The 15,651-nt window shown below is 36.3% G+C and overlaps 1 protein-coding gene across 1 annotated transcript in view; it reads right to left on the reverse strand.

Moving 5' to 3' along the window:
• LOC129742248 (myosin-G heavy chain) overlaps window positions 1-15,651 on the reverse strand; it is a 513,355-nt gene that overhangs the window by 231,690 nt on the left and 266,014 nt on the right. Inside the window, exons 7-8 of the mRNA XM_055734123.1 lie at window positions 6,347-6,696; window positions 6,047-6,203 (exon numbers count right to left, since the gene is read on the reverse strand). Coding sequence (XP_055590098.1) covers window positions 6,047-6,203; window positions 6,347-6,696 — 507 coding nt within the window. The remainder of the gene's footprint in view (window positions 1-6,046; window positions 6,204-6,346; window positions 6,697-15,651) is intronic.

Consider the following 15,651-nt stretch of genomic DNA (forward strand, 5'->3'; position numbering starts at 1 on the left):
TTTTTCAAAGAACCTCACTCAAAATCAGGTAAAAATCTCAAACAAGTAAAAATATGATTAAGCTTTGAAAAATTAAGTCTACCCAAGAAATTTTTCAATAGTTTTCAAAAAATCTTCGAAAAATATCTTTCTTTCGTCGAATTGTATTCATTTCACATGGGGCTGTCACATTTGTTTGCCCAACGGCTTACTTATACTAATGCACTGTGCAAAAGCCCTATATAGGTGGCCCACGATACCCCACATTATATGGCCCATGATTCCCCACAAGCTATGATTTACAAATTACTTGCGTTTGAGTGACTAATTGATTTTTCATAAAAAGTTCCATTTGCATAGGAAAGAGCAAGACAAAATAAAGGTGATTAGCATACATGCATATTTTTATTATGAAACATAAATTTCCCAGCGATGAAATTTGCGGGTGATTGTTTAATTATGAAAGTAAATTTATTATGGCTAGTTAAAAAAAGCATATCATGCGTACAAAAGTAAACAACATATAGCAAAAAATGCTTACGCAAAACGACGACGATGACAGTTGGATTGAGATTTTTATCTTAGCACACATCCGAGATATGAAGGGTGGTTCACGTTTCCCCATGGCTCAGGATACCCCACTCTTTCCTGCTTTATCGAAACATCAAAAGAACGTCAAAGTAAGATCAGGATAAAAGAACTTTATCGACATAACTTACATGTCTCAACGAACAAGTCAAACAACCCTTTTAGAGCGTATCACCCAATTAACTTTTTCGAAGAAACAATATAATAGTTTCATAAGGTGGTATTTAAATAGAAAAGTTTGAATGTTCTATACATTATTCTACAAACTAATTCTATTATGATGAAACTTTCAGTAATCAATGGATTTTCCAACCGAAATAACAGGCAATAAAAAGAAACTATCGTAATGATTAGCCATCTCCACGTTGGTGGTGTTTTGGTTGGTGTTTTTGGACTCGTATTTTTTTTTTAAATGAAAATAAACTTCAAAAAATTATAAGGTAATATATGAGAAGAACAATATTTACTGTCAAAAAGAATGCAAAGTGTAACGTAACGATAACTTCCTTTTAAAAACTTTTCCATTGGACTCTCTCCATGTGGTTTAGTCATCAAAAGTTTTGCCAGCACTTATATAAAATAAGTAATCCCAGGAATATTTAAGAGCTGAGAGCTCCAAAGTGATTGGAACTGGCTTGAGTTCTTTTGGAAAGAACTTCCTGAACACCTTAAGGACCGTGAAAAAAAAATCTAAGCCGGGAAAGTTTTTTGTTAAATTTATTCGAATATCCTTTCAATTTTAAATTTGAAACACTTTTAATGTTTTCCTATTCTATTATTTCATTCATTCATTGTACGAGATATCTCGTCTCCATCTCCACGATCAAATATTTAAATGTTGAGAGACAATTAACAATCAAATGATGATCCCTATAACGATGTGATGGAAAGTTTTATTCCAATCATATCAATTTATAAACATTTACTGTCTGTTAGGCAAGATTTGTAGGGGAGATGAGGGCATAACGAGCACCCGAGGCATAATGAGAAGTCCATTTTTCTACATAAGTACGTATTTTCTTAAACAAATTTTCATGAGGACTTGTTTCGTACTACCCATAGTATTAATTTTTCACCAAAAAAGAAATATCCTTTTCATATTTACAGAAATATTAAATAATAACCAGCTAGGTTCTCAAGTGACGAAAATATTATAATTTTTGAGCACCACCAAATAAGCTTTTATGACCTTTAAATCATCTTGATCTGAAATGTATGCACTGCAACATGATCTACACATTGTTTCTAAATTTTCAGCATCATAAAATTTTTGATTTTTCACTTTAATCAATTGTAAAACGCGTTTTTACTTTAATTTGTTCACTAGAGGCGAACAGAGCACTTTCAATAAAGGCATATTGAGCATTTTCTGCCGGAGAATCTAGCAGCGAATTCAACTCGATGAAGTCAACTGAATAATAGAGCTACAGCTTTACTTGTATCGTCTGACGATTTGGCCTATTGGTTAGATGTCGGAGAGGTAATCAGTAGACTCGAGTTCGATTCCTGTCCGAGGGGATTTTATTTTTTGCACATACCATTCATGATTGATTTTTTTTATTGTTACATTTACGGCTAATAGCATCAAAGCATCATCCGTCAAACAAAACACCAGAAACATAATGTATGAACATGTGTTAATTCTTTGAATTCTACAAACAGACCTAGATTATTTTGTTTTTGCTTTGTTTGATGAATCTACGCCTCCTACCGTTTAGTGCAATCATGATCATAAATGATAAATGAAGAAAAAAAAATCACCTCCACCAGGAATCGAACTCGAGCCTACTGATTATCTCTCCGACATCTAACCAATAGGCCAAATCGTCAGACGATACAAGTTGAGCTGTAGCTCTATTACTCAATTGACTTCATCGAGTCAAATTCGCTGCTAGATTCCCCGGCAGAAAATGCTCATTATGCCTTCATTAATGGTGCTCATACTGCCTCGGGGGGTTTCTCATTATGCCTCTACAGTGACTGGTTTTCAGCTTTCGGCAAAATTTTTTTAAAATGCATTTTTAAACGTTTTTATCTACTTTTTCAAGTTTCATCCAATTAGGCAATAGACTATTTGAGTGTCGGAACACGAAACAATGATGTAATTCACATATTACAGCTGTTCTCTATGGTTAAATAAGCATTTTCCTTAAGGTGCCCATTATGCCCTCATCTCCCCTAATATTTGAAAATTAAAGTTAAAAAACGGCGATTCAACTAAAAATAATTTTGAAAAACAGAGTTAATCCAAAAATGAATTTGAGGGGGCGTATTGCGTACTGGGTATTGCAAAACGTTACGTAATATTTGTAGGGGAGTATGTCGCTGCGTTACAATTTGTGACATACGGGGTCTCTGGATCCGCAATCGGACAGCGCAAAGGTTCACCTGGAGGAAATGGAGCTGCTAGCCGAGCGGGTTGCTCTCGTGCTCTGGTTATGCATTGCTGTTAGCATGCTCGAGCGCAGATGGAAGCAGTTCCTGGATCGTTGGCAGAGGTTGTTTGGGCTACGGTTAGTCACCAGCAACTAAAACCGTCCCATGCTACCAATCCTACCCAATTCTCGAAGTCATCGTGATGACGCAATACATGGTTCGAGATCAGAGCCTGTTGGTTGATGTCAGAAATCCGGCAGAGCCATACATTAACACTAAAGCAAAGACTGGCGAGTATTTGAAAGCCAAACGAACTGAAACAATGCGTTTTAGCAGTGTAGTTGGGAAATCTATTGTTCCAATTATACAGTTCGATGTACTTTTGTACAGAGCTTAACGAAAATCTACTTTAGGTCAGCAAGTGAGTTTTCAGGGTAGGTTTTCGCTCAAGGAAAACTCCTGAAGAAGGCAGTAGCCTTACTCGGAAGCCAACCGAAGTACAAACAGTGGCATATGCGATTCGGACATCTTGGCTTTGGAGCGATACAAAAGAGATGATATGGTTGAGGGTATCAGTCATATTCTAGCGAAGATGGAAAACTAAGCTGTTTGTGAGAGCTGTCTGGCAGGAAAGCAAGCAACCAACCAATTTCACAACCCTCAGTCGGGTAGACCGCTCGACCTTGTTCATTCGGACGTGTGTGGATACATGGAGGTCCCGACATTCGATGTATTTCGATACTTCGTCGCTTTCATCGGCGATATCACACACTTCATGGTCGTCAACCTCATGAAGCACATAAGCAAGGTGTTCGAGCGCTTCAAACAGTATGACAACAGAACAATTCGGTCAGAAGTTGGGCAAGCTGCGTTGCATTAATGGGTTTGAATACTTTTCCAACGAATCTTAACAATGTTTTCTGAGAAAGGAGTTAAGATGGTATTCACGGTCCCGTACACTCCATAGCAGAACGGCGTCAGCGAGCAAGCCAACCGAACGTTGATGGATAAATCAAGGGCGATGATACATGGTAGTAGCCTACCGAAAAGTATGTGGGGCGTAGCCGTTTAGTGCTCTGCCTATCTGACGAACCGGTCACCAACACGGGGTCTTGTGGTTAACAAAATGACAACATTAACAAGATGGTTAACCAGATGTAAGTCTGAGGCCAAAGCTGCGTATTTTTGGTTGTCCAGCTAACTCACAGATCCCGAAGGAAAAGCGGCAAAAGCTCGATTCAAAATCGAAACGTCTGGTATTCGTTAGTTACGCGAATAACGGGTGCCAATTTTGGAATGGTTTGAGCCGTTTTATCGACCGCAACGTGGTCTTCGATGAAACCAGCGTTTTGTAGTTAGTGCGAGACAATGCTGTATCAGATTAGGGCATCGAGAATACTGTCACAGACCCACCAGAGGTCACACATTTGAGCGGTTAGCCAATTTGATGAATCGATGTTCGAGCACCCGAAAACACATTTGCAGGGTCAGCCGACGTACCAACAACTGAAAACACATCTGAGCAGTTAGCCGATGTGCCTGCTGATCTCGATCACACTGTGGGTTAGTAGTGTGGTTGTTGACGATAACGGCAAGAGCAACTACGAGAGCAGCGTGGAATTCTCAGACGATGACGATGATTAAGAAGATTCCGTCATCCCTGAACCGGCCCTGAGACGAAGTCAGCGCACTCGAGGAACAATCAAGTGCTACGTGGCTAACATCGCCACTGTTGTTGATGAGGAGCTATCTCAGAACATCACTGAACTAAAGTGCCGGGACCACTGGGATTCCTAACAGATCGCCATCGACGAGGACTTGACAGCCTTGAAGGAAAACAAGACTTGAGAACTGGTCAGCTTTTACCCACGGAAACTCATCTAGTCAAAGTGGGTGATCACAGTGGAGAATGATGGTCGCTTCAAGGCTCAATTGGTCGCGAAATAATGTTTTCAAAGACCAGAATTGGACTTCTGTTAAACATACGCTCCGGTCGTCAAGATGGCGAAAGAATACTACATGGTCGTTCATCAGATGGACGTCAAAACTGCATTCCTGAATGGAAATTTAGAAGAGGTTATCTTCATGCAGTTGCCAAACGATGCCGTCGGCAAATAGCAGGTCGATTACAGAAAAGCCTGTACGGCTTGAAACAAAAGGGTCGTGAGTGGAACCAGCGAATCGACGACGAGATAAGAAAGCTTGGTTTCTATCCGTTGAAGAGTGACTGCTTATTGATCATGCAAACGAGTACTCACTATCATTCTGATAGCTGAAAAGGACGTTTCAGAGGTTATCTGGATCAGAATTAAACTTGCAACGCTATTCCAGATGAAGGATCTCTTGTTGGTCAAGACTTCCTTTGGAAATGAACATCAAACGAGACTTCACCAAGAGTATCATCGAGATTTAGCAATCAAGATTCGTCGAAAAGGTTCTGCAGTATGGCCAGTTGCAAACCCGTAGGAAAACCGCTTGTCACGAATGTTCGCTGGAGAAGCTGAATGATGATGAGTTATCACCGAACAGCCGTTTAAAATTTGTTTGGTTGTTTGTAGTAACTGGCGACATAATAAAGACCAGGTATTTGTGCAGCAGGTATTCTGCGATATCCTCGAGGTTCGACCGATACGGCGTTGGTATACGCAAGAAACGCGAAACCGGAGCCAACGACTCCGATGATTGAAAATATACATCAGGCTACGCTTACATGAACTTCGGAAATCTTATTTCGTGGTCAACGAAACGTTTGTGAATTGGGTGTGGTTAGCACTCCTTTCAAGTTAATGGTAATGATCCAGTATATGAAGGAGGTGTGGACCCATCAGCGAATGAAGCATCTGGACGTGAAATATGCGTTCATCAGGGAGATCGTGAGAAGACACATTTCAACTGACACATTTCAACTGAGGAATCTTTGAAGCTCGTTATAACGGTTTAGGGTTAAATTTCTTATAATAACAAATGTTGAGATTAATCATTAACAAATTGCCTTTCTTTTCGAATGAAAAGTTTTTTAAACGATCGTGATTTTTATTTGTATTCGAACTTATCGAACACTCTGTATTAAGATTGCATTTAAGAGGGATTGAAATGCACTTACCTCCATGGAGTATCGCACTGTTGTTGTGTGGCAGAGGGTATGGTATTGAGGTATTTCTTGGAGAAACGAGCGGTATCACGTTGGCCGTCGAGTGATTTAAGGTTCCATTGGTGCCACTAGTCGGTATGCACTGGGCTGACGCCACTATCATGTGATTCTGCGGAATAAAAAAGATGAAAGTGATGTTTTACACTTAACGTAAAATAGTAACGTATATCAGGGAAAATACAAAGATCCCGATAACCAAAGTAAGTCCCACTTCGAAAACATATTATTAGACATAATTTACGACCAATTTACCTTATTATTCAAGGTGTTCCCATTGCTAACGGTGTTGTTGTTGGCTCCGGAGCTTAGATGTTGCGCCAAAAGGTTGAGCCCAGCATTGCTGTTGGATGTGACGAGGTTTGTGGTCGTCCCGTGACCACCGAGGGTTTGTGGGTTTGCATTTGGTGTCGAGGTGGTTCCGTTCACTGATGAAACGACCGTATTTCCGAGGGGACCGGCTCCAGCGTTGGGACCTCCGGGAGTTGTGCCTGGCGTCGTTCCCTGGCCACCGGTATGCAGTCGGTTCCTTAAAGTTACCAGTTCCGAGCTAAGGCTCTTCAGTCTCTGTTGCAGATGGACGGCTTCGTTGGAGGAGGAGGCGTCTGGATGGTAGAAAAAAGAAACGTTGTATGATGAGTTGTGATTTAAATATTATGATAAGAAGAAATTTCATGGTAAGCAAATAAAGCAAAACATCGCATTCGTGAGTTATAAAAAGGCTTATTTTAATTAAATCTATATTTGTTTGACTAGTTGAAATTAGTAACCAACGCAGGTTTCAGTGGTGGAATAGAGTTAATCTTCATTCAGTTTCGTTCGTCAAGTCATTGTAATAACCCAAGTAACAAAAAATCTCGTTGAAAGGATCAAATACAGCTTAATCAGCATAATCAATGTGCTGAAGTTCGTTTTATTCACCCCAAATTTTAAGTTCTTATTGAAACTTTGATGTTCCATTATAGATTTGAACGGCCTTCTGTTGAGCTCATAACTCATCGTTTCAGCAAAAACAAAAAAAAAATCTCTCCTCTTCTCTCTTACTTCGGTCACCACCAGCCCATGTGGGGCTGCCGGTTTCTCGGCATCCATATCCATCTTTATTCCTCCCATCACCACAATTCAGCTGATTTCATTGTTTTGTTTTTGACTTTCGTTTGACTGTTGTACATGCCGGCACGTTCTGTTACACATTTGCTTGATTTGCTAACTCACGCAATCAAACAACTACCTATATGAAAAAAAAGTCTTACAGTTACAAAATACTCACAAACGCTGGAATTTCTATAAAATCTTAGAATTTTTCCTAAAAGGAGTACTTATAAATTTTCAAAATTTTCCTCTTCGTGGAGGTGTCTGTTAAATAAAAAAATATATTAACCACTTAAAGGTTAAGATTGAAAAAAAAAATCGGTCCGCCAAACTAAAAGAGCTGTAGCTTGCAATTCCCTGAAATATTATTATCAAATAACTTGTGTTGAATTCGGATTTGTTGACCATATACAGTGAGGGGCAAAATAAAGTGTCCAAAGTATTTTTTTTTTCAATTTCTTTTATTTTTCTGGTTAAAATTCAACGAAAACACATCGTAATCATTTTTAAAATATTGTTTATTATGTTCTTTTCAATTTTTGTTAATGTTGCGCTGATAAAAAAGAAAGTTTTTCTGATAGAAAAAAAAAACAGTTAATATTCCAAAAAAAATAGGGGCAAAATAAAGTGTCCAGATAAGTACAGCTTCAAAAAATTCAAACTGAAGGCAAACAAGAACGATTTAATAATGGGTATGGCTTCCTTCAGCCTTCAACACCTCCTGCAAGCGCTTCGGCATACTTTCAACAAGGTTGTGCAAGTGTTGTGGGTCGAGTTCTTCCCACGCATGCTCCAGGGCATCAAAATAAGTATTTTTATTTGTCACACCAGTCTTATAAATCAGAGCATCGAGGATGGCCAACAGATTTTCGATGGGGTTCAGATCAGGACTTTGTGGGGGTCATTCAAGGGGTTTGATGCGACAGGAACGGAAAAATGACTTCGTCAGATTGGCCATATGCATCGGATCGTTATCCTGCTGTAAAACGAAGCGTTCTTCGAGGCCCGTCTTAATGAGAGATACCTCGAGGTTTTCCCGCAAGATATTGCAATATGACTCAGCTGTCATGATTTCGTCAATTTTTACCAAATTGCCCACCCCACCCCAAGAAAAGCACCCCCACACCATCACGTTACCTCCTCCGTGCTTGACTGTTCCTTGGATATGGCGGTCTTGGAGCTACTCACCCGACTTGCGCCACATATGATCCCGCTTCTTCCGCTCGAATTTGGATTCGTCGGCCCACAACAATGTTTTCCAGTAGGGGAGAGTGGGGATACCTGATCCCCTTTTCTAATTTTCACCATATCTTTTTGGAAAAATTTAGCAACTCGCCGTCTTTTACATTTTCTGACAGCTTGTAACTTCAAGTTTCTTCTTCTTCTTCTTCTTCTTCTAACACCAACATGGCCAATACTTGTATGCATCCTGGAAAATGAAAAACTTGCGTTCTTCATTTTTCTTTTCAACATAGTATCTGGTACATAGAACATGCATTGCAGATACTACTACGGCCAGGCCAACCATGAGATGTAAAACGCAAAAGATACAGGAACAAGGGAGGAATAAAGCGTGGAGTTCCCTGCCAAACGCTTCATATAGTTATGTTGGATTTGATAATGTTCAGTTGGTAAAGTTAAAATCATTATGAAAAACAAAAATGGATTGATCTCACCCAAAACTTCCGGAGGTTGACGTTAATACCACAGGTAATCAAAACTTTCAGCAGCCAACAGGATTTGTATGTTTTTTCTTGCAGACATTCTGTTTATCACAATCGACCTTCCGAGTTTTATCAGTTTTCTGTTTTATATAACTTTCACTGAAATTCGTGTTCCTCCAAATTGAGATTTTTATTTTTTCCTTCTAAATTCCATAAAGATTTTGAAAATTTTCGGGAGCGGCTGCCAAACACATCTTCAAGCAAACGATGCTTACTTAGATCTCACAGCTTGTAACTTCAAGTTTCTATGCTCCAAAAATTAGAACGATACTTGAACCCGTTGAAGAACTAGAAGCATTTTCGTGGGAGTAAAAAAATTGCGATTTTTCTTAAGTTAGGGGAGACTTGATCCCCTATTGAAGGAGACTTGATCTTTTATTCAGGAAGCCCTAATCCTTGTATAAAAATCAAACAAAACCCCAAGATAGAATGTTAATTGAATATTTTGGTCAAGTTAGTTCTCATTTCACAATTTATAGCAGACATAAGAAGAAAATTCTATAACTTTGTCTCAGCGCTAATAACATTGCATACTTAAAGGCGCTATTTTATATAATTAAGAGAAAATTAATTATTTTTGCTCTTTTCTTAGGACAATTGTTCGATAAATATTAGTTTTTGGATAAATATTAGCTCTTCGTAATCAGCAATCATAACGATCAATTCAAAAGAAGAATATGCCGTTTGGAAGGGGGATCAATTGTACCCAACTCTAGGGGATCAATTGCACCCATAATCAACATTTTAGAAAACTTTTTCTGAAAAAAGTTGAGAGTTTTCCATTACTTTGAAAATATGGCATTATGAAGTTCATTTTACGCTCGAGCGATTGATACATTGGAACAAATATTTTTTTCATAATTTTCCCAAGTAAGGAACATTTGAAAGTGATGAAAAAAGATCTTCAAGTTACATTTTGTGAAATTTTTCAAACAAAGTTCAATCACTCAAACAATTATTTTGTTAAAACATTTTAAACTACAAACATTGTTGTTTCGCTCATTTTGGCACATTTTTCTAGAACATTTGATCTTTGTAAGACATTCCTGTTTCGAGATATAGCTAAGAAATCAAGTATCCCCGGGGATCAAGTATCCTCATTCTCCCCTACTCGAGCCGTTTATCGACGTGTTCCTTGGCGAACTTGAGCAGCTTAGCCTTGTTCACCTGGCTGATGAAAGGCCTTCTCACTGCGATCTTTCTATGGTACTCCTTTGCATGGATGTGGCGACGGACAGTACGACGCAATACCGAAAATTGGAGCTCTTCCTGTATCTGCCGGATCGTTATTATTGCGTTTTTCTTCACTTCAAGAATGATTTTCTTGTCCGTTCTGGTATCTGTCTCAGGCTTCAGTCCTCTTCCCGGGCGATCCACCACCGATCCGAACGTTTTCATCTTCTTCATGATTTTTGATATCGCTGTCTTGCTGATTTTGTAGTGTTTGGCCACTTCTCGGTGCGTTTGACCGTTATTCACATCACGAACAACAAGTTTCCGGATGGACAACGGAATGGAACCAGAAATTTATGCGTTCTCCATATTTTACAACATATTCGAATGAAGACACCTGTTTGAATACTCCAGAGCCAAGCCAGTTGTTTATGAAACGTCAAAATACACAAAACAAACAAATTCAAGGGGCCTCGCGATGGAAACTTATCGAAATTATATTGATTTTTGAGTTGGACACTTTATTTTGCCCGTTTTTTTTTGGAATATCTACTGTTTTTTTTTTCTATCAGAAAAACTTTCTTTTTTTTATCAGCGCAACATTAACAAAAATTGAAAAGAACATAATAAACAATATTTTAAAAAATGATTACGATGTGTTTTCGTTGAATTTTAACCAGAAAAATAAAAGAAAAAATAAAATATTTGGGACACTTTATTTTGCCCCTCACTGTACATATGTATGTATGTATCTTTCATACATTTGAGCTACATAATAAAATGTAGAGACAACTTGAAATTAATCACTAATTTGCCCTCAAATGCCTTAATTTACACGATCAAATGGTTATGTATTTTTTATTTGCATCAATTGTTGAGCTACTAATTCTTCATACAGAATGACACATTTGAAAAAGTCATGGTTGGTTATTAGAAATACTTCAAATATTTTTTTCTCTATAGACTTCTATAACTTTCATGAAGTTTATTTTAAAATCGCTTATGTAGAAGAAAACAAGAAGATTTCCTTAAACTATATCTATGTATTTGTTCGAAATCATGTAATTTGCAACTTTCTTCAATTTAAAAAGAAACTCTATTATTTCAAACACCATGTGGCCAGGAAAATGAGATTTTTTTACCCCCCTCCCCCCTCCGTGGACAATCGTGGACATTTTGGAAACCTCCACTCCTAGATTGATTTTTAGTGCATATTCAAAAAAGGGAAGCGCTGGGTTGCTTGATTTTCCAGCGACATCTTGTATTCATATATTTAAAAAATGTGAGTCTATAATATAGTTAAACTTAAGGCTGGAAAACTTTAGTTTGTTTTTGATAAATAAACGAATATTGAGGACTCCAGCGAATTTTTTGTGTGTTATTTAAATAATTTAATGCAGAACATTAATCTCAAGTTTATATTTGAAGTAAAAGTTTTATATTTTATACATATTCAATTTTCGAATATCATTATTAGGCGAACATGTCCACGTGGACATTACTCAAACTGCTACCCCCTCTACGTGGACAAGCGTGGACATTTTCAACTCCCTCCCCCTCCCTTCCTCTAATTTGCCCACGTGGTATGTGATCAGCCCTTTATAAAAAGATATTCAAATTGCAACCAAATTATTCAATCCTTCTTTTCAACATTGGAACCTTCTTAATGGTTACGATATTCGAATTTTGATTGTTTCATTAAGTTAAAAATTCACATCAGATATGTGTTATGTAAGAAAATACGAAAATTTAAAAAAAAATTTTTTCGTGTATTCCATTTCCTGTTGAAAATGATTTCAATAGAAAAATGAAAAACTTCAAAATGAAGGGTAAAAATACTTTTATTTCCTATTTTAACTATTTTGTATATTTTTTTTAATTGAAAGGGCTTATATCCTTAGGCTTTAAGGAGCCAAATTGCATGTGTTTGTTTGCAATTGTTTGTTTAAGTCTATTTCATCACTTTTCTGAAGAGAAAAGAAGATAAATAGGGAATTATGAAAAATTAAAAGCATTCTTGAACAAGATCAATAGCTTGAAAGAAAGGGTAGATTTAAAACATTAAGTCCAAGTCTATCACAGGTAACACACCCATCACTGGAACGTTGGGTGATTTCCCTCGGGCCCTACGAGAATCTATTAAGTTCACTCTGGTGACATTTCCATAATATCAGTAAACGAAAAACAAAAAAGTACATCTCTCAAAAACTGAAATAAATTTCATTTTCCTCCGCAAAAAAAATTTTTTTTTGTTTAGGATGTTTGTTTTAGGAGCTTTGATTGTATTTGCCTCGACGTAGGCCCTCAGAGCCAAAGAGGTATTAATGCAAAATTGATCGAATTTGTTTTAATAATTTCAAACGATTCTTTATAACTAAAGCTACAATTGATGATTTTTTCAGATTTTTAGAATTTTATTTCCATACTTTTACGTTTTGTGGATAAATATAAATTTTAGATAAACATATGCCAAATAACAGAACACATCAAAATAAAAATGTGTTTTCTCGAAATTAACTTTCTTTTAACAAATAATTTTTAACCTTCGAAGACACGTTTGCTGCGATACTTTACGTCTTTCATAAGCTTTTATGGACTTATACCCCTTTGGCTGCAAGAATCTCATATATGTATTTTGAGCAATTATCTCGATTTTAATAATGATGAACAGTCTTAAAAAACCATTCTCCATTCTCTAAAAACTTGCCTTTATTTTAATTTTTCCCAGGAAAGATCGCTCAAGTTGAACATTCGGAATTTCTTATCAACACGGCTGAATTTCAAGATTCACACCAATTCTATCGCCGATACTGCTTTTATCTCATCCACACAAAAATATTTGAAATTTTAAGTAGAAATCCAGCTTAATAATTAAATCCCCTCTAAATCTGAAAATCCGGTTACTTCAATAAGAACTGATTTGGATTATTTATTTAAAATTAGTAATAACTATCAGAATTTAAGGCTTTAATCAATATTTTTTATTTCATTTTAAAAATATACACAAAGTTGGGAAATATTGAGTGCATGAAGAAAAAATACGATTTTAACTTTTTCACAAATTATTCGTTGCAAAATTGTTACTATTTATTTAATTAAAAATAGAGTTCCAAAAGCGTCCAATAAGCTTATTTTAGAATTAAATAAATTTTTAGGAAATGAAGAATACAAACAAGAATCAATTATAATTCGATATTTTTGAATCATGATTCAGAAAATACTTCAGAAAAATAATAAAATATTCAGTTTTGAATTCATGTCAATTATTAACAAACACTTTTTTCAGCAAAATGAGAATCATTAATACTCAGGAAAAAATTGTAGATAACTTGAAATTTTTTTTAACTTTTTCTTTTCCAAAATGTGTGTTTTTTTCATTTATGAAATGAATTTATATAGAAAGGTTCTTAAAAGAGTTATTTTGGTGATAATTTTTAAACTACCAAATAAACAAATGACGAAAATAGTCTTTTTATCAATATTTTATCGCAGTGAATATTCAAAACTCGCAGTTTTTTTTTCTTATAAATGGATGTATAAGTTGTATATAAAGATATCAAAATAAGTATGTTATGCAAACATGTTCCCAGCAAACATTTATGATGGTATAACACAGGAACAACAGAATTATTCAAACAAATATACCAGATGAAAAGATTGTATTAAACTCACCAAAATAGCAAATAGCTACAAAGTTGGAGGCGATATATCTACAATGACAAGATTCCAACGATTCGATTTTCCCACAAAAAGCTAAATAAACGGAAAAAAAATTCCCCGACCGAGATTTGAACTTCAGTCCTCCGAGATGGCTGTCGGATATCTTACCACGATGCCAACTCACGCTATTGCTCTATGGGTTGGATTCTTTTTTTACGAACCAGTCAAAAGAGGAGACCGGAAAGAGTGTCAATTGAAGGACCGCCCATTTATCGTAAATCAGTTCACTCAAATCGTAAATGTTAAATTAGTATATTCTAAACTTTTTGGAGACATATTTACGAATTGATTAAACTACTATCCGATTCAACTTTTTTGGGCAAAGCTTGTCGTAAATGAATGATGGAAAATCACTCAATACCAACGTGTATACGATGGTTATTGAAAATGTCTTAATATTCGATTTGGATTATCATTTCTATTACAATTTCATGTTAGCTGGGTTAAAGTTTTAACTGTTCTTCTTCAATTTAGATTGCAGTTGCAATTGCACCCCCCCCCCTCTCATCACCCCTCCCTTCGCTTTCTCAAAATGAACGTTTTTTCGCCAGACTTTTCCTTTATTGACTGATTTTTGAAAATTTGGAAAATCAACCCCCTCATTCAATTCTCATTAACACGTTTTTAGCAATAGTTCTCAGCTCAATTTTGGGATAAAAAAAATTAAAAGGAAATTCTAGTTGTTAAGAAATGAGATGTTTTAAACATCAAATAATGAAAAATCAATCATTTTGTTTGTTAATCCAGCTGAAAACAAAAAATTGGAATAAATGGATTTAAACTTAAAAAAAGTTTAAGTTAAGTTAAAATTTAAACTATCCGATGTTATTTTTATTTCTTGAGAATATCGTATCGTAGATATATAGAATAGTTCAGCCTTTTCTTTCAGTATGTTTACCGAAAAATTTTCCTATATTTGATTCTTCTGTCCCTGAAAAATGTTGTCGTATAAGTATGTGCATTTGTTTACAGTTTCCGGTCAAAATAACAAGAAACTTCCAGACAATCGATAAATAACGACATCCGATGGGATTTTAAACAAAACTCCTTTTCGACATTTTTGAGAATTTTCAACTTTCTTTTCATCCCCGGAGAGATAATTTAAGGAACCAATAAATGCGCTAAATTAAGTATACAAAATGAGACTTGGTTGTTTACTATCCTCAAACTGAGTTTTGAGTTGAATTTCTTGCAGCTTTTCTGCAGCTACACGAAAAATTTCGCCGCACCCCATTTCTTGTTCGTAAAATTTTGTAAACAGGACGCGCGAACTGTCACCACAAAAGGGAGCTTCGTCATCGTGAATCGACCCATTGGGAATTTGCGTAAAGAGAACAGAACCAAAACCAACTGGTCTGGTATTTTAGAAAACATTCTTTAACGCCTTTTTTTCAATAGCATACTTCTATTCTTTTCAATGGCATACTTCTATTCAAAAATTGCAGGGTGAAGTTAGGTACTCATGTTATTCATTTAAAATTTAATGAGAGCATTATATGGGCATAAGATTGAGTTATGAGTTTAGAAATGAAAAACTACCCCAACAGGTAATACAAAAGGAGAAGGTTCTTATTCATGACCCGATCTTTCCTTTTACTTTCCTCTTATTGCTTACTGTTATTTCTCCCAAGAAGCTTCTCCATTGTCGCTCTTCAAAGTATTTTTTGCGTGCAACTCATGGGTTCATTAAAATATTGCATCCCAATAAAAGTTCAAAAATGAGGCTAATCAAAACCTCCTCTTTGGATTGTAAGACACGAACCTCTAGAAAAATTTCGAAGCACATTTGCTCTGCACCCAGCACACCTGAAGCATGGCATCAGAGCTGGGCTGCTGCAAAGTGATAATCAA

The sequence above is a fragment of the Uranotaenia lowii genome, chromosome 2 (genome assembly GCF_029784155.1).
Source record: "Uranotaenia lowii strain MFRU-FL chromosome 2, ASM2978415v1, whole genome shotgun sequence".
NCBI classification, from domain to species: Eukaryota; Metazoa; Arthropoda; class Insecta; order Diptera; family Culicidae; genus Uranotaenia; species Uranotaenia lowii.